General features: G+C 41.4%; 1 protein-coding gene across 9 annotated transcripts in view; it reads left to right on the top strand.

The window, feature by feature from the left end:
* Positions 1-19,213, top strand: part of dmd (dystrophin) — a 1,998,855-nt gene that overhangs the window by 849,435 nt on the left and 1,130,207 nt on the right. For all 9 annotated transcript variants that reach the window (XM_063050913.1, XM_063050911.1, XM_063050907.1 and 6 more), the window contains exons 27-28: positions 923-1,057; positions 5,501-5,650. In XM_063050913.1, coding sequence (XP_062906983.1) covers positions 923-1,057; positions 5,501-5,650 — 285 coding nt within the window. The remainder of the gene's footprint in view (positions 1-922; positions 1,058-5,500; positions 5,651-19,213) is intronic.

Genomic DNA, 19,213 nt, shown 5'->3' with positions numbered 1-19,213 from the left:
TGTGAGCTTGGACATTTAGTAACTATGTTTATGAAATAGCATGAAAATTAGCATCTTGGTACTACTTGATGTAAAAATGCTTTGTGTATTTGAAAGGAACTTTACTGCCAAGTCGCTGCCATGCAGGAACTTTATCAAAGTTAATGAAAATAGTTGGGAGAGCATTATTGCCTGAATTAATTAGTCACAAGGATATCTTTATCTGCTAAAATAAAATGCCCTATACCTGGAGGGATTTTTATTGTTATTAATGGTGCATGTTTTGGCATGTGGCTGGGTGGTTAAGGCGTTCGTCTAGTGACTTGAAGGTCGCTAGTTCGAGCCTTGGCTGAGGCGGCGTGTGTGCCCTTGAGCAAGGCACTTAACCACACATTGCTGTGCGATGACACTAGTGCCAAGCTGTATCTGCCCCAGTGCCCTTCCCTTGGACAACATTGGTGGCGTGGAGAGGAGAGACTTGCAGCATGGGCAACTGCTGTTGTTCCATACAACCTTGCCCAGGCCTGCGCCCTGGAAACCTTCCAAGGCGCAAATCCGTGGTTTCATGAGACTAACGGATGCCTATATATAAATGATGCACAAGGGGAGAAGGGGGAAGGCTGAAAACAAGTGTGTTCATTACCTAGTTAAAGTAAATTAAAACACCTGAAGGTTAGTCTAATTTTAAATTACATAGAAAAGCCTATATTATCACTATGATGGCAAGCCATTGTACCGTAAAGTGGAGACTTGACCCAGGCTCAAAGTGCAAATGTTTTTATTAACATATTTGATTGCCGTTCCATATTTTAAAAGAATATTTACATACCTTTAGAAAGCTCTTTACAATTGAGTAAAGGATCCCTACATGTTGTTACTTATTGTATGTAATGTTTAATTTTCTCTTCACTCTGAATCTTGGATTGCTGACATTGATCTTCAGGAGGTGTGGTCGTGCTGGTGTGAATTACTGTCTTATCTGGAGGCAGAAAATCTATGGCTTGATGAACTGGAGCTTAAACTCAAAGAAACAGAAAATCTTCAGGGAGGTGCTGAAGAGATCTCTGAGGCACTTGATGTAAGTAATGGGGCCTGCAGGCTTGCATAAAACCTTCATCTCGCTTTCATTGAAAAATGATGAAAAATATATATAGTCTTTAGAAGCTACATTAATATTCACATCAAATTGTTAACATTTACAATGGTTTGCAGTTCATCCTGTTTAAGTAATATTGATGTTTTTAAAAGTTGAGTGGTAAAACATTTAAAAATCATTTCTCCCCACACTACGGAAGAATTACTAGTTTTAATGTAGGTCTTTGCTTCTTCAACAAATGTATCCTAAATGTCATTAGTTTGAGCTCCTGAAACAGTGATGCATTAAATTTAGTGTTTAAATAATTAGGCTCCCATTCTGTTTTGCAATAATAAAACTGCAGGGAAAAAATAGCAGCAAAAACAATATACAGGTGTTGATAATTTAAACATAAAATGGCAGACAGCATCCGTAGAAAGAGAAATCTCTCCCTTGTCCTTGCCCTCGCACTCGCCCCCTCCGCCTCTCTCCCACCCTCTCTCCTTCCACATCCCCCCCCCCCCCCACCAACTGAATCACTGTATGCTTTCAGGCTTCTGTACCTCCTATCCGCTGGTAACAGTGAGAAAAACACATGCCCTGGGTGCTGGAGGTCCTTAATAATGGACTATTCTCAAGAAACAATTGCAACTATTGATGTCAGTTTACTTCAGAATAAATGTACATTCTACTGATTATGAAACATGATAAGCTGATAATGTATTAAATAGCTTGAAGTTGTTAGGACAGCAAACAATGGAACCAATATCTTGGTAGAAATATCTCGAGGACTGTTGGGTTCAGTTGAGAAGTCAGTTAAGTCACCTATTAGCTCCCTGTCCTGTATGAAGCAGTGTAAGCTCCCCTGCATTGTCCATATTTGCTGTTCTGCACCCCAGAAAATTTTTGATTAAGATGCATGTCTTTGAGGCAGCAATTTGGAATATTAGTGCTTTTTCTGCTCTTAAACTATTAAGCAATATCTTTTTCATGTCAAAAGTAATACGTTGACTTGATGATCACTGCATTCATTCATACATTTGAAAATAGTTGGTGTAAGCAACATTGCACAATATGATTCTTAATTGAAGTGTGCTCAGTTAAACCGTACTAAAACATTTGTTGAAAAAGTGAGCCAAAATTCATCATTTATTGCTCAGAAAATTTAACATCATCCATGCACTTACTTGACCAAGCCCAGAGTTAGAATTTTTGAAACACAGTCAGTTAGACATGACACGTTCACTGAATTTACTGTGATATGTTCATGTACATGAGGCTTCCAGATGGATGGGTGATGGATTACTTTCTAAATCGCTATGTGTGGATAGGTCAGCATACATAAACACCTGCAAGGTACTATATTTTCTTTTGTCTTGCTGTGAAGTGGGATTTGTTATCAATAGAACCTGAATTGCACGGTGCAATGCCACTATATTCTGCAAACAACAGGAATTCTGCAGATGCTGGAAATTCAAGCAACACACATCAAAGTTGCTGGTGAACGCAGAAGGCCAGGCAGCATCTCTAGGAAGAGGTACAGTCGACGTTTCAGGCCGAGACCTTTTGTCAGGACTAACTGAAGGAAGAGTTAGTAAGAGATTTGAAAGTGGGGGGGGGGAGATCCAAAATGATAGGGGAAGACAGGAGGGGGAGGGATGGAGCCAAGAGCTGGACAGGTGATTGGCAAAGGGGATATGAGAGGATCATGGGACAGGAGGTCCAGGAAGAAAGACAAGGTGGGGGGGAACCAGAGGATGGGCAAGGGGTATAGTCAGAGGGACAGAGGGAGAAAAAGGAGAGTGAGAGAACGAATGTGTGTATAAAAATAAATAACAGATGGGGTACGAGGGGAAGGTGGGGCATTAGCGGAAGTTAGAGAAGTCGATGTCATGCCATCAGGTTGGAGGCTGCCCATACGGAATATAAGGTGTTGTTCCTCCAACCTGAGTGTGGCTTCATCCTTACAGTAGAGGAGGCCGTGGATAGACATGTCAGAATGGGAATGGGATGTGGAATTAAAATGTGTGGCCACTGGGAGATCCTGCTTTCTCTGCCGGACAGAGCGTAGGTGTTCAGCAAAGTGGTCTCCCAGTCTGCGTCGGGTCTCGCCAATATATAGAAGGCCACATCGGAAGCATCGGACGCAGTATATCACCCCAGCCGACTCACGGGTGAAGTGTCGCCTCACCTGAAAGGACTGTTTAGGGCCCTGAATGGTGGTAACAGAGGAAGTGTAAGGGTATATGTAGCCCTGAATGGTGGTAAGGGAGGAAGTGATATTCTCCGTAACTTCCGCCACCTCCAACGGGATCCTACCACTAAGCACATCTTTCCCTCCCCCCCCCCCCGCTTTCTGCAGGGATTGCTTCCTATGCGACTCCCTTGTCCATTCGTCCCCCCCATCCCTCCCCACTGATCTCCCTCCTGGCACTTATCCTTGTAAGCGGAACAAGTGCTACACATGCCCTTACACTTCCTCCCTTACCACCATTCAGGGCCCCAGACAGTCCTTCCAGGTGAGGCGACACTTCACCTGTGAGTCGGCTGGGGTGATATACTGCGTCCGGTGCTCCCGATGTGGCCTTCTATATATTGGCGAGACCCGACACAGACTGGGAGACCGCTTTGCTGAACACCTACGCTCTGTCCGCCAGAGAAAGCAGGATCTCCCAGTGGCCACACATTTTAATTCCACATCCCATTCCCATTCTGACATGTCTATCTATGGCCTCCTCTACTGTAAGGATGAAGCCACACTCAGGTTGGAGGAACAACACCTTATATTCCGTCTGGATAGCCTCCAACCTGATGGCATGAACATCGACTTCTCTAACTTCCACTAATGCCCCACCTCCCCCTCGTACCCCATCTGTTATTTATTTTTATACACACATTCTTTCTCTCACAAACAACAGGAATTCTGCAGATGCTGGAAATTCAAGCAACACACATCAAAGTTGCTGGTGAACGCAGCAGGCCAAGCAGCATCTATAGGAAGAGGCGCAGTCGACGTTTCAGGCCGAGACCCTAACTGTTAGTCCTGACGAAGGGTCTCGGCCTGAAACGTCGACTGCGCCTCTTCCTATAGATGCTGCTTGGCCTGCTGCGTTCACCAGCAACTTTGATGTGTGTTGCTTCTTTCTCTCATTCTCCTTTTTCTCCCTCTGTCCCTCTGACTATACCCCTTGCCCATCCTCTGGGTTCCCTCCACCTTGTCTTTCTTCCCGGACCTCCTGTCCCATGATCCTCTCATATCCCCTTTGCCAATCACCTGTCCAGCTCTTGGCTCCATCCCTCCCCCTCCTGTCTTCTCCTATCATTTTGGATCTCCCCCTCCCCTCCCACTTTCAAATCTCTTACTAACTCTTCCTTCAGTTAGTCCCGACAAAGGGTCTCGGCCTGAAACGTCGACTGTACCTCTTCCTAGAGATGCTGCCTGGCCTGCTACGTTCACCAGCAACTTTGATGTGTGTTGCCACTATATTCTGTCCATTTTCCATTTGAAATATTTGGTCATTTCAAGTATTTATATCCTGATGTCAGCTGTTATCAAATTATTAGATGTTGGTAAACTTTAGCAAGGCCTTTGACAAAGTTCCGCATAAGAGGCTGATTAGGAGGTTCAGCTACAAAGTTGTGAATTGGATTCAACGTTGGCTTCGCAGGAGAAGCCAGGGAGTGGTAGCAGATAGTTGCTTCTCTGACTGAAGTGCCGCAGGGATTGGTGCTCAGTATATTGTTTGTCATATATATTAACGATCTGGATGATAATGTGTAAACTGGATCAGCAAATTTGTGGATAACATTAGGACTGGGGCATGGTAGCTTTTGGGCATCGGGATATAATCCTGCTGGAAAATGAGCTGAAAAAGGGCAGATGGAATTTAATGCTGACAAGAGCGAGATGTTGCACTTTGGGAGGACAATCCAAGGTAGGACTTGCACGATGAATGGCAGGACGCTGAAGAGTGTGGCAGAACAGAGGGATCTAGGAATATGATCCATAATTCCTGGAAATTGGCGTCACAAGTTGAGAGTTTTTGGCACATTGGCTTTTATAAATCAGAATATTAAGCGTATGATTTGGGGTATTGCTGAGATATAATTTGGAGTATTGTGTGCAGTCTGGTAACTTACCTACAGGAAAGCTTTCAAGAAGATTGAAAGTACAGAGAAAAGTTACAGGGATGTTGCCGGGATTTGAGGTGCAATTAAGTGGCACTGCACCGTGCAATTCAGGTTGGATTGATATTGGACTAGATGGGCCAAAGGGCCTGTTTCTCTGCTGTAATTCTCTATGACTCTTTGACTCTGTAATTTGTCTCATGGCATAAGTACCTCTTGATGTGTTGTGGCCTTGCAACAGATTGAAATATAAATATAAACATACCACCTCATTAAAGCTATACTCAAAACTATACTCCTTCCATTGCTTCTTTTCAGTCCCTGGAAAATGTCATGCGTCACCCAGATGATAATCAGAATCAAATCCGTGAGCTGGCACAGACACTGACTGATGGTGAAATTTTGGATGAGTTGATCAATGAAAAGCTGGAAACATTCAATACTCGCTGGGAAGAGATGTTACAACGGGTGAGACAAATGCACACTGTGCATTCAAATGACTTCATAGTTATTACAAGATAGTTTTGTTCGAACTTTCTGACACTGGGTTCAAATCAAGCAAAGTAAGCCTTTCAGAAAGACTTGCAATGTCAGTTTTCTTCAATGAAATGTTCGTGCACTTTGTTGGGATGACGGTATCAATGTTCCTTCTAATTTGTAATCACCAGTGTGCACAAAGATCTTGTGCTATGCAATTTTTTTTGCCCAGTGACAACATGTGTGCATACTGAATTTTATATATGAAAGGTAATCATTTTAACAGCTAGCAAAACACTGTCATCCCAAGGACAACTTTGATCTCCTCTGGTTTGTTCGTTTTTGCTCTCATTCATATGCACTCTCACAAAACACATGTAGCAGGTCTGTTGTGGGTAATGGAGGATTTTCTCACTGGAGCTTTTGCATACTGTTCATAAGTGACTTGCTTGCTAAATGATGCTTTAGAAAGTCAAGTTTCCAAATATCACTCCTTCCCACTTGCAAATTCTCCAGCAACTTTTGCATCACAACGATACATGTAGGTAACACCAGTTTCTGTATTGTACATAAATATTTCTCATCGCTGCACGTTGCTGGACTCATGAGCTTTTCGTGTAGCAGTTTCTACTGTTTCTTTAAGCCATTCTGATTTAAATGAACCAGATGAAGTTCTTCGTTAAAATGAAATTCTTATGCGTTTCACGTCCTTTGCTTCTTTGGAATTCGACTAAGTGAATCGATAATGTCTTCAATAAGAACAATATAAATAAGCCAATTCTAAAATCTTCAGACAAATCATCGCAAAGTCCACATTGTCAACACCATCCACATTAGAAAAACCAGAAAATGAAATGTGTATGACCGTGAAATATACTTAACATGCCAGAGGTAGAGGGAGACAACTTTTTGTGTGCAGTTTAAATTCCTTTGTGCGCAAGTAGCAAAAGATGTGTGCTCATGCATATGCGTGCACCTTAAAGGGAACATTGGACAGTACTGTATAGTATGGAAACTATTACAAGTACATAATAACAGCTTCAGAAAAACAAAAATACCTGTGACATTCTGACTCGGTTGTTGCATTTCTAATCCACAGAAGTTGTAAATTATCATCATCTGTATATCTGATGAAGAATAAAAGATTGCAAGTATTCAGGGTATTCACTGGGTGAAAGATTTGGTTAATATCCTAAGGCATTGAGCACTGGCCTCTGTGAAATAAGCTTTCAATGCAAGTAATTAGTTCCTGTGTGGTTTTGGGCCCCTCCTATTATGTATGCATCAGAATTCTCATGCCATCAGAGTCTCTTAATTAGGTAGCAAACATTGCAGGAGTCTTTTTAATAGATTAATCAATTCTCTTGATTAGTACTTTAAATAGACACAAGCTGAGAGTGGAACTTTGGAAGCTTTTTCCTCTGTTTGATGTATTACAATTCTATGTGGTAAAATTCCCATATAGCATAATTTGACCAATTTTAGTGATTAAATTTCTTGGAAAAAAATTTGCAGAGACAACCTAACCCACCATCAAGGACATCTTCAAGAGGCAGGGTCTCAAGAAGGTGGTATTCATCATTAAGGACCCTCACCATCTGGCATGTGCCCCCTTCTCCTTGCCCTCAGTGGAGAGGAAATACAGAGTCTGAAGATCCACATTCAATGAATCAGAAACAGCTTTTTCCCCCTTCACCATCAGATATCTGAATGGTACCTGAACTCATTATTCCTTACTTTTTGCAATATTTGTTTATTTTTCTAACAAGCTATTTTGTGTCCATAAGATAGAGTAGCAGAATTAGGCCATTTGGCCCATCAAATATGCTCTGCCATTTAATCTATTTCCCTGTCAGCCTAATCTCTGGGTGAGTGGGCAGGTGCAGTTTAATGTGGATAAGTGTGAGGTTATCCACTTTGGTGGCAAGAACGGGAAGGCAGATTACTGTCTGAATGGTGTCAAGTTAGGAAAAGGGGAAGTACAACGAGATCTAGGTACCCTTGTTCATCAGTCACTGAAAGTAAGCATATAGGTACAGCAGGCAGTGAAGAAAGCTAATGGCATGTTGGCCTTCATAACAAGAGGAGTTGAGTATAGGAGCAAAGAGGTCCTTCTGCAGTTGTACAAGGCCCTGGTGAGACTCCACCTGGAGTATTGTGTACAGTTTTGGTCTCCAAATTTGAGAAAGGACATTCTAGCTATTGAGGGAGTGCAGCGTAGGTTCACGAGGTTAATTCCCGGGATGGTGAGACTGTCATGTGTTGAAAGATTGGAGTGACTGTGCTTGTATACACTGGAATTTAGAAGGATGAGAGGGGATCTGATTGAAACATATAAGATTATTAAGGAATTGGACATGCTAGAGGCAGGAAACATGTTCCCGATGTTGGGGGAGTCCAGAACCAGAGGCCACAGTTTAAGAATAAGGGGTAGACCATTTAGAACGGAGTTGAGGGAAAACTTTTTCACACAGAGGGTTGTGGATCTGTGGAATGCTCTGCCTCAGAAGGCAGTGGAGGCCAATTCTCTGGATTCTTTCAAGAAAGAGTTAGATAGAGCTCTTAAAGATAGCGGAGTCAAGGGATATGGGGAGAAGGCAGGAAAAGGGTACTGACTGTGGATGATCAGCCATGATCACAGTGAATGGCGGTGCTGGCTGGAAGAGCTGAACGGCCTACTCCTGCATCTATTTGGCAATATGTCAAAGGCCTTCTGAAAATCCAAGTACACAACATCCACCGATTCTCTGTTGTCTATCCTCCTTGTTATTTCTTCAAAGAATTTCAACAGGTTTGTCAGGTAACACACACAAAATGCTGGTGAACGCAGCAGGGCAGGCAGCATCTATAGGCAGAGGTGCAGTCGACGTTTCGGGCCGAGACCCTTCATCAGGACTCAGGTTTGTCAGGTAATGTTTTCCCTTAGGGGAATGATGATGACTTTAGCCTTTTCATCACGTACCTCCAAGTATCCTGAAACTTCATTCTTCACAATCAACTCCAACTTCTTATCAACCACTAAGGTCAGGCTATATGGCCAGTAATTTACTTCCTTCAGCCTCTCTCCTTTCTTGAAGGGTGGAGTAACATTTTCCATTTTCCATTCTTCCAGATCCATACCAGAATCAATTGATTCTTGAAAGATCATTACTAATGCCTCCACAATCACTTCAGCCACTTCTTTCCGAATCCTGGGATGTAGACCATCTGCTCCAGGTGCCTTGTCTTCAGACCTTTTAGTTTCCCAAGCACCTTCTATCTAGTAATGGCAACTTCTCTCCCTGCCAGATACTCTTGAACTTCCAACATACTGCTAGTGTCTTCCACAGTGAAGACTGGTGCAAAATACTTATTCAGTTCATCTGCCTATTTCATTGTTCCCTATTACTACCCCTCCAGCATCATTTTCCAGCAGTCCGATATCTACTCTTGCCTCTCTTTTATTCTCTGTATATCTGAAGAAACTTTTGTTGTCCTCTTCAATATTATTGGCTGGCTTACCTTTATATTCCATCTTTTCCTTCTTTATGACTTTTTTTAGTTGCCTTCTGTTGGCTTTCAAAAGCTTCCAAATCCTCTTACTTCCCATTAATTGGCTTTGACTTCTCTTGTCAGCCATGGTTCCATCATCCTCCCTTTGGAATACTTCTTCTTTGGGATATATCTATCCTGTGCCTTACAAATTGTTCCCAAACTCTCCAGCCACAGTCTCCTTGTGCTGTGTAGGCAAAGAGCACTGTAGTCCAGCACTGAAGCAAGTCCTTCAGCCCATCTAGTCTGTGCTGAAATGTTATTCTGCCTAGTCCCATTATACTGCACATAAACCGCAGCCCTCTGTGCCCCTCCCATCCATGTAGTTATCCAAATTTGTCTTGAATGTTGCATTCAAACCTATATCCAACATTTCTGCTGGCAGCTAGTTCCACACTTGTATCTCCGCTGAGTGAAGAAGCTCTCCCTCAGGTTACCCTTCAATATTTCACCTTTTACTCTTAGTTTATGACCTCTAGTTCTCATCCGACCTCAATGGAAAAAGCCTGCTTGTCTACCCTCGTTCTCCTATGCTCCAGGGAAAAAATACACAAACTCATTCAACCTTTCCTTTTTTTAATCTGGTCCTCAAGTCCTGCTGAAATTCTTGTAAATTTCTCTGTATTCTTTCAGTTTTATTATTCTTTCCTAAAGGCAGGTGACCATCACTGCCAGATTATTCCAGATTTGGCCACACCGACATCTTATGCAACTTCAACATAATATTCAAACTTGTATACTTCATATGCTGATTCATGAAAGTCAATGTGCTAAAAGCTCTCTTTATGACCCTATCTACCTGTGATGCCACTTACAAGAAATCTTGGATCTGTATTTCCAGATCCTTCTGTTCTGCCACATTCCTCATTGCCGTACCGCCTACTCTGTCTGGTCCTCCCAAAGTGCAACACGTTAAACTTGATTACGTTAGATTCCATCTGCCATTTTGCAGCCCAATTTTTCAACAGGTCATAGATGCTACAAAGTTGATTGTCTCTTTCACTGTCCACTATGAGCCCAGTCTTGGTATCATACACATATTGCTGATACAGTTTGCTCTTTTATCCATGTTGTCGATATAGATGACAAACAACAGCATCGATCCCTGTGACACACACCATTAGTCATAGGCCTCCAGTTAGAGAGGCATCCTTCTATTACCATTCTCTGGCTTCTCCTGCAAAGCCAATGTTGAACCCAGTGTACTAACTCATCCTGAATGGCAAGTGACTGATGGTTCTTGACCAACATTTCCTTCTGGAGTGGATAACTTCACATTTACGAGCATTGTGCTCCCATCTGGAAGATCTTTGCCCAGTAACTTAACCTATCTACAGTGCCTATAAAAGTATTCACTAGCCAACCCCCTTGGAAATTTTACGACATTGAATCACAGTGGTTTTAACTTGGCTTGCTTGAGACTGATCAACAGTAAAAGACTCTTTCGTATCAAAGTGAAAACAGATCTTTACAAAGTGATGTTAATTAATTACAAATATAAGACACAAAATAATTGATTGCGTAAGTATTCACTTCCTTTAATATGACACACCAAATTAATGGTGCAGCCAATGGTTTTAGAAGTCACATAATTAGTTAAATGGAAGTCACCGTATGTAGTCGAGGTGTTTCAATTGATTGTAGTAAAAATACACCTGTACCTGGAAGGTCCAACTGCTGGTGAGTCAGTATCCTGGTGAAAACTACAACTTGACAAAGAACACTCCACGGAACTCTGTGAAAAGATTATTATAAAGAACAAGTCAGGAGATGGATACAAGAAAATTTCCAAGTCACTGAATATCCATTTGAGTACAGTTAAGTCAATCATCAAGAAATGGCAAGTATATGGCACATCTGTAAATCTGCCTAGAACAGGCAATCCTCAAAAACTGAGTGACTGTGCAAGGGGATTAATGAGGTAGGCTACCAAAAAACTTATGACAACTCTGGAGGAGTTAGAAGCTTCAGTAGCTGAGATGGGAGAGACTGCACGTACAACAACTGTTGCCCAGGTGCTTCACCAGTCTCAGCTTTATGGGAGAATGGCAAAGAGAAAGCTACCATTGGGGGGAAAAGAATCTCACGTGATAGCTTGGCTAGAACTTGCCAGAAAGCATGTGGGAGACTTTGAAGTCAGCTGGAATAAGGTTCTATGGTCTGATGAAACCAAAATTAAGCTTTTGGCCATTAAACTAAACACAATGTTTGGTGTAAACCAAACACAGCATATCATCAAAAGCACAATGTGAAGCATGGTGGTGACTGCATCATGCTGTGGAGATGTTTCACTGCAGCAGGCCCTGAAAGGCTTGTGAAGGTAGAGGGTAAAATGAATGCAGCAAAATACAGTGAAATCCAGGAGGAAAACCTGAAGCAGTGTGTAAGAGAACAGTGACTTGGGAAAAGATTTGTCTTCCAGCAAGACAATGACCCCAAGCATAAAGCCAAAGCTACACAGGAATGGCTTAAAAACAACAAAGTTAATGTCCTGGAGTGGCCAAATCAGAGTCCAGACCTCAATCCAGTTGAGAATTTGTGGCTGGATTTGAAAAGGATTGTTCACTCATGATGCCTGTGCAATCTGATAAAGCATAAGCAGTTTTGTAAAGAAGAATGGGGAAAATTGCAGTGTCCAAATGTGCAAAGCTGATAGAGACCTATCCACAGAGACTCAAGGCTGTAATTGCTGCCAAAGGTGAATCTACTAAATATTGACTTGAAGGGGTGAATATTTTGTGCTTTATATTTGTAATCAATTTAGATGACTTCGTAGAGATCTATTTTGACTTTGACACAGAAGAGTTTTCTGTTGATCAGTGTCAAAAAAATTGTATTGTGATTCAGTATTGTAAAACAATAAAACATGATAACTTCCAAAGGGGGTGAATACTTTTTATAGGCACTGTTCTTGGCACAGGTCCAATCCCTGGAGGATCCTACTCACCTGCGAATGCAACCAGAGCAGCACCAATTTATCTCATCTCTTTGAACTTTTTTTCCAGGTTATGAGAACACTCAGTCCTCTTTTATTGTCATTTAGAAATGCATACATGCATTAAGAAATGATACAATGTTTCTCCAGAGTGATATCACAGAAAGCAGGACAAACCAAAGATTAATACTGACAGAACCACATAATTATATCGTATAGTTACAGCAGTGCAAAGCAATACCATAATTTGATGAAGAATAAACCATGGGCACAGTAAAAAAAAGTCTCAAAGTCCCCGAGTCGATTGACTCCTGAGTCCCTGATAGCAGGCGGCAAAAGGAAGAAACTCCCTGCATAAACCTCCAGGCACCGTCAACTTGCCGATGCCTTGAAAGCAGCCGACACTGTGTCCGTCCATCCGAAAACTTTGAGCCTCCGACCAGCCGCTCTGATACTTTTAGTTAACCAATCTTTTGTCCTTGCTAATATATTATCCCAACGTCATGAATCTTTAACTTCTGGAAAAGTCTTTTAAATTTCATCTTTTTGGAAATCCAAGTACACAGCATCCACCTGTTGCATTCATTTTTTCTCAAAGAACTTCAGCAAGTTTATTGAACAGGACTGCCCTTCCTGAATCTATGATGAAACTGTTTCTATCCAGATGTCTCAGTAGTTTTTCCCTTAATGGTCGCTGGAAGCATTTTCCTGACTACAGATGTAAAGCTAATTGGCCTAAAGGAGGCCAGATTATTAGACGGGGATGGATAAGTATTTGGAAGTTCAAGGAATTGAGAGTTTTGGGGAACTTGCACAAAAGAGGTTGATGCTAGCAGAATTCAGTCTTGATCAGATTGAATGGGAGGGCAGGCTTGAAGGACATAATGGCCTCCTCCTTCCCCTATTTTATTGTGTTCACCATTGTCAGTCTGTCAGTTTCCAGTTTGCTTTCAAGACAATAAATTAATGTCCTATTTAGTAATGACATTTGCAATTGTAGATCTTGGTATATATTTTGCTGATGCCTTTTGAGAATTTTAGCGACATGGATATTTCACATAGAATGTTTTACCTTCAGCAGCAACCATTGTGGATAAGATGCCTTCATCTCATTCATCTGAGCTAAATTTAAAGCAAGCTCTTATGCACAAACCCTGTATTGCCTTGTCCTTAGATTTTTAAGCTTTCCAATTTTATTATGTTGTTAACCAATTCCAGTATTTTGAGCTAAATTACAAAAGAACTGTTTGCTTCCAGTGAGCGGTTTGAATTTCAGGTTTGTACTAAACAGCAAGACCATGCATTTTTCTCCATCTTATCTTATCTCTTCTCTCAAGTAAATTGTTTGACTTTATTCCCAGTGGCCACTTGGATTAATGATGCATGCAGAACAGGAGGAAGCTGATTCTGTAGAATGATCTGCCGATTTATTGACAGCAGCGTATTTAAATGAGCACTGCATTTGTCAGGTTTAGAGCCAGGAATTTGTAGCCCTTTGGCTTAACAAGGTCTATTCTTGTGGCAGTTTAAGTTCCAGTGATATCTTAAGATTATTTTCTTCACGTTGAATTTCACCTTTCCTTTGAACATGTTCATTTTTTTACATTAGTATTTTTGACACTTAAATATCACATGAAAAGATGGTTTGCTTTTTTCCCCCTAAATTACACAGTTCATAAAACTCCTTCTAATTTAGTTGAAGTAGGTTCTGTAGAAATTTCCCACGTTTATCATTTCTGATAACTGCTGTGAGCTTCTGGATTGAAAACAGTAGAATTCCCTTATAGAGTGTTGCTGGTTTTCTGCATTTCTGCAGCATAAGGGATAATTTTCAAATCAGTGAGGTGGCAGTTTGGCAGGAAAATTAATGATGGTGAATTGACAATCTATTACCATTCCACCCTTTCAATTATTTAGAAAGAAAAGCTCTCAGGCAGCATACATGGGGAGTTGTTCCATTACCAGTCAAAGTGTTCTTTTTATACCTAAATCCCAGAGGCACAACTACACTAATTATGGGCAAGGAGTGGACAGAAATGGAATAACTTGTATTTCAGTCATGTTATTACACTGACACAACTGACAAACGAGAAAATCTGCAGATGCTGGAAATTCCTACAACACGCGCTTAATCCTGGAGGAACTCAACAAGCCAGGCAGCATCTATGCACCTGATGAAGGGTCTCGATGCTGCCTGGCCTCTGAGTTCCTCCAGCATTTTGTGTGTGTTACTGACACTGCCGGGTTGATTCCTGGGATGGCAGGACTTTCATATGAGGAAGGACTGGATGAACTGGGCTTGTACTCGTTGGAATTTAGAAGATTGAGGGGGGATCTGATTGAAACGTATAAAATCCTAAAGGGATTGGACAGGCTAGATGCAGGAAGATTGTTCCCGATGTTGGGGAAGTCCAGAACGAGGGGTCACAGTTTGAGGATAAAGGGGAAGCCTTTTAGGACCGAGATTAGGAAAAACTTCTTCACACAGAGAGTGGTGAATCTGTGGAATTCTCTGCCACAGGAAACAGTTGAGGTCAGTTCATTGGCTATATTTAAGAGGGAGTTAGATATGACCCTTGTGGCTACGGGGATCAGGGGGTATGGAGGGAAGGCTGGGGCGGGGTTCTGAGTTGGATGATCAGCCATGATCATAATAAATGGTGGTGCAGGCTCAAAGGGCCGAATGGCCTACTCCTGCACCTATTTTCTATGTTTCTATGTTTACTACTTCTATCACTCTCCTTGAATTTGGTCTCTGTCTCCTCTATCTCTCTTTTTTTTGTCACAGAAAGGATAGTTGAAATATGCATGAGGTGTCTCCTACGGTTGACTTCCACTGAGGGATATTACAATACTATGACAATCAAATGAGAGGCCAGCCAGTAATGTCTGTGGTCAATGTTTTGTTCAACCTTGAAGTACTGATGAAGGGTCTGAGCCCGAAACGTTGACTATTTACTCTTTTCCCTTGATGCTGCCTGGCCTGCTGAGCTCCTCAGCATTTTGTTCAAAGGTTCAAAGATACAATCTAATGTTAGAGAAATGTATACAATATACATCCTGAAATGCTTTTTCTTTGCAACCATCCACGAAAAACAGAGGAGTGCCCCAAAGCATGAACTCCAAAGTTCCCCCCATCTCCCCCCTCCCGCACGTAAGCGGCAGCAAGCAACAATCCCCCCTCCCCCCACTGGCAAAAAAAGGCATCGGTACCGCCATCGAGCACTCAAGCATGAGCAAAGCAACAGCAAAGACACAGACTTGCAGTTACCCCAAAGACTTTGCATTTCACCCATTATTCGACATACCACAGGTTCTATCTCTCCCTAATAAGGGAGAAAGAAGTGTCTCCATTTTCGTAGCGAGTGGGGAGACATAACAAACAACTCGCTGGTTTACGATGTTAAAAATCCGCTACGTTGCTTTTTTCGAGATCTGTGCCTGAAGATCACAAAGATCCCGGGTCTCCAGGTACACAGCAAATATCCCGACTCCCCAGATGATACACAGGTCTCCTGTAGTGACACCGACTCTCGATCTGCCCGGCTCCAGAGCCCCGAGATCCGAGGTTTCCGAATTCAAGCCGGACTTTTAGGCCAAGCCTCTAGCGTGCCGAGAAACAACCAGTTATGGTTCCCGCACAGAACCGTAGTCAGCGTGCAGGACAGGGTCTTCAAAAAAAAACCTTGAAAGGGAAAAATAGAGAAATTAAAGATGGAAATAGAGCTGTTTCTGAAGATGCAAGCAACGAAGTCGCTGTTAGGCGCCATTAAACCTAAGCTCTGCCTTATTGCTTTGTTTGAGTTGCTTTGGATTTTCACCATCTCCAGATTTTCTTGTGTTTGTGGCATTCTTCAGGCATTGTTTTCTGAACTTTGAAGGAAAAAGTGCTTGTGTCAGTGCATGCAGGAAACATCAGTGCAGTTACCACATTTTCTGTGCCATGTGTGCTTGTTTGCAAGACATTAGTCTCAAAGAAAAGAAGCAGGGACATGGCTTTCCGTCATTTCTGTGCACAGTATGCATTTCCTCCAGGCTAGGATGAGCATAAGTCCTGGATCAAAGCTGTCCAGGACTCTGATGCCAAGATCCTCAGCAGAACTGAAACTGAACATTATCGACCAAATGATATTTAATGGAATTGTTTTATGCTAAGTGATGACCCTAGTTAACTTTGGCATGACCACTGTATTTTTCTTCCTTCACTGCATTTTCTCTTTAACTGTGACACTATATTCTTCATTCTGTTTTCTCTTTTTACCACCTCAACGTCTTTGTGCATAGAATGATCTGTCTGGATGGCATAAGCACAAAAGCTACTCACTTCATCTCGGCACGTGTGACAATAATAAAGCAATTCCAATTTCATTAGTTGATGACATCTGGTATCATTCTGCTGACGACTGGAAGGAGGCTGGTACAGTGCTTCACTACATTAGTTTTAGTGATGTTTTTCCAGAGGAGGGTGGTTTTCATCCACCTCTCCCCTCGTAAAACTATTTTGTACAGCTTCGACGTGAACATTTACCGAACAATTTAAAGATTATGAACAAATGTCTGTTCACTGATGTTCAGCTTGGTCTCTGCTGGATGTTTCTGATACTGTACCGAACAACAACTTTGCTCCAGGTAAAGATGCAAGAATTGAATAGCGAAGGAGATATGGCAGAAGTGCCTGCAAAGTAGGGTCAAAGGGAATCGTGACATCCTTGCCTCCACTTGTTTTTATTGTTCTCTGACTTAAAACACAGAGGACTGTTGAACATCACTGCTGAAATTCCTCAATATGTTACTTGCAGCCATTAATTTTCAGTAACTTTATTAATACCAATCATTATGAGGAGTTTTAATGTTAAGCAGTTATGATAAAAGTTTCAACTTCATTTGTCTGATAACACAGAGGAGCTTAACAGCATTAGGCAAGTAACAACTGATAGTTACATCACGCAAGTCTTATGTGATTCATAATTCAAATCCAGTGACCTTGTCCTCATCAGCAATAGAAACATCAATCATTTTATAATTGTTAATATCTTGAGGAAATCACTATCCTATCTTAACCAACATTGTGGTGAAAAGAGTGGTGGGTGTTTCGAGTGTCTTGCACTGTACTGCTGCCAAACACAACAAATTCCTCAACATTCAGTATGTCAGTGATAATAAACCTGATTGTGACTTCACACCTTACTGTTCAGTTTGAAATAAGATGGACTTCAGCAGGACAGAGGTTACTTGGATATGTGGGCTGAGAGGTGGCAAATGAAGTTTAATCCCCGTCACTGTGAAGTGTTGCATGTTGGGCTGTCAAATGTAATTGGAAAGTATAATGGAAATGGCATGACTCTGGAGCATTGATTTTCAGATAAATCTTGGAATGCAAGTCATACCTCCCTGAAAGTGCCAAAACGAGTAGATAGGGAGTGAAGAAGTTATGTGGCATTCTTGCCTTCATTGGTTGGTGTGTTAAGTATGAAATTAAGAAGTCAATTTGCAACTGTATTCAATTCTGTTTGGAGTAACGTGCGGTTCTAGATGCCACTTTGCAGGAAAGAAGTAGAGGCTTTGGAGAGGGTGCAGAAGAGGCTGGTTAGAATCTTGCCTGGTTAAGAAAATATTAGCTAAAAGGAGAGGTTAGACAAACTTAAATTGTTTTCTCTGGAGTGTAGGAGGCTGGGGCCACCTGATAGAGTATATAAGATCATGAGGGTCACAGATAATTAAATATTCAAAGTCTTTTTCCCAGGGTGGAAATGTCTAATACTAGAGGATGCAAATTCAAGGTGAGAGGGAGAAAGTTTAAAGAAGATTTACAAGGCAAGTTTTTTTAAAAACATATTGTAGTGGGTGGTTGGAATGTTCTGCCAGGGGATGTAGTGGAAGCAAATACGATAGTAATATTTAAAAAACATTTGGATAGACTAGTGAACTTACAAGGAATAGAGGGACACTGATGTTGTGCAGACAGATGAGATTAGTTAAATTTGCATGGTTGGCACAGACATTGCAGGATAACTGGCTTGCTTCTCTGTATGGCAGAATGCTCAATGTTTATTTCTTTAATGATACAATGCGACAGCTTTGCCTGGTCCATTTTCAGTACAAAGTAACAGCAATATCTCACTAAGTTATTAGGAATGCCAAAACACTACTTCCCTCCTTTCTGATCATGAGCATTGAAAATTTTGAGAGCAGCAAGATTTCTTTCAAGTAATTGACCATCTGAACATGGCCAAGGATTACTGCACCTCATTCTTGATCTAATACCAAAGCTATTCCACCCTAAAGCAATGGCCATAAGGACAGTCAAGTTAAGTCAAGTTTATTGTCATGTAACTATATACATGTATACCGTCAAGCGAGTCTTTTCTCTAAACTAGGGTGTAAAACACTGTAGTATACATAGCATACAATAAATTATGAGAGTAAGGGTGAAATCTACAGATAGATTACACACAAAAAAAAACTAAAGTGCATAAATTAAATATTGTAAGGTACAGAACAGATTAACCAGTGACACTTTGGGTGCGATGTGGCAGGGAGTTCAGAAGCCTCATGGCCTGAGGGAATGGCTGTGACAGATTAAGGTCAAAGATGCCCACCATCACTGGTTATTGAAGAAGGCCCAACGATTGCTGGGTGCTCCCTGAGATGTAACATAGATGCATTGTAGTATGGATCACTCTGCAATTAGATGAGATGCCTTTTGCAATTTTTATTCCTTCCCCATGTGACTTCCCAGCGTGACATGTGCCTTTAATTTTAATTCGTATATCAGAGTTTTCTCCTTCTGATTAGTGTACTGTTTACACTTCTCCTGGATCTGTGGTTAATGATGCAAATGAGCTGACAGATGAGAGATTGAACATTTTACTATTCAAGCGGGGTTATAACCACTCATTCAATAATTTCCTTCATTTACAAAATCATCCTTAATATTCTGCTTCATATGTGCTTTTGCCTTTTGATAGAACATTGTGAAATGGAAACTTCTATGAAACTCTTAATTGATCTAATGCTTATTATTGACAAGAGATCTGAAAGTTCTGATGATGTGAGAGATGAAGCATAATGTGAATGACTTGTTTTTT

Source organism: Mobula hypostoma, chromosome 6 (genome assembly GCF_963921235.1).
Source record: "Mobula hypostoma chromosome 6, sMobHyp1.1, whole genome shotgun sequence".
In the NCBI taxonomy this organism is placed as follows: domain Eukaryota; kingdom Metazoa; phylum Chordata; class Chondrichthyes; order Myliobatiformes; family Myliobatidae; genus Mobula; species Mobula hypostoma.
Note: the sequence above shows the minus strand (reverse complement) of the source record. Positions and strands in the feature narration are given on the sequence as shown.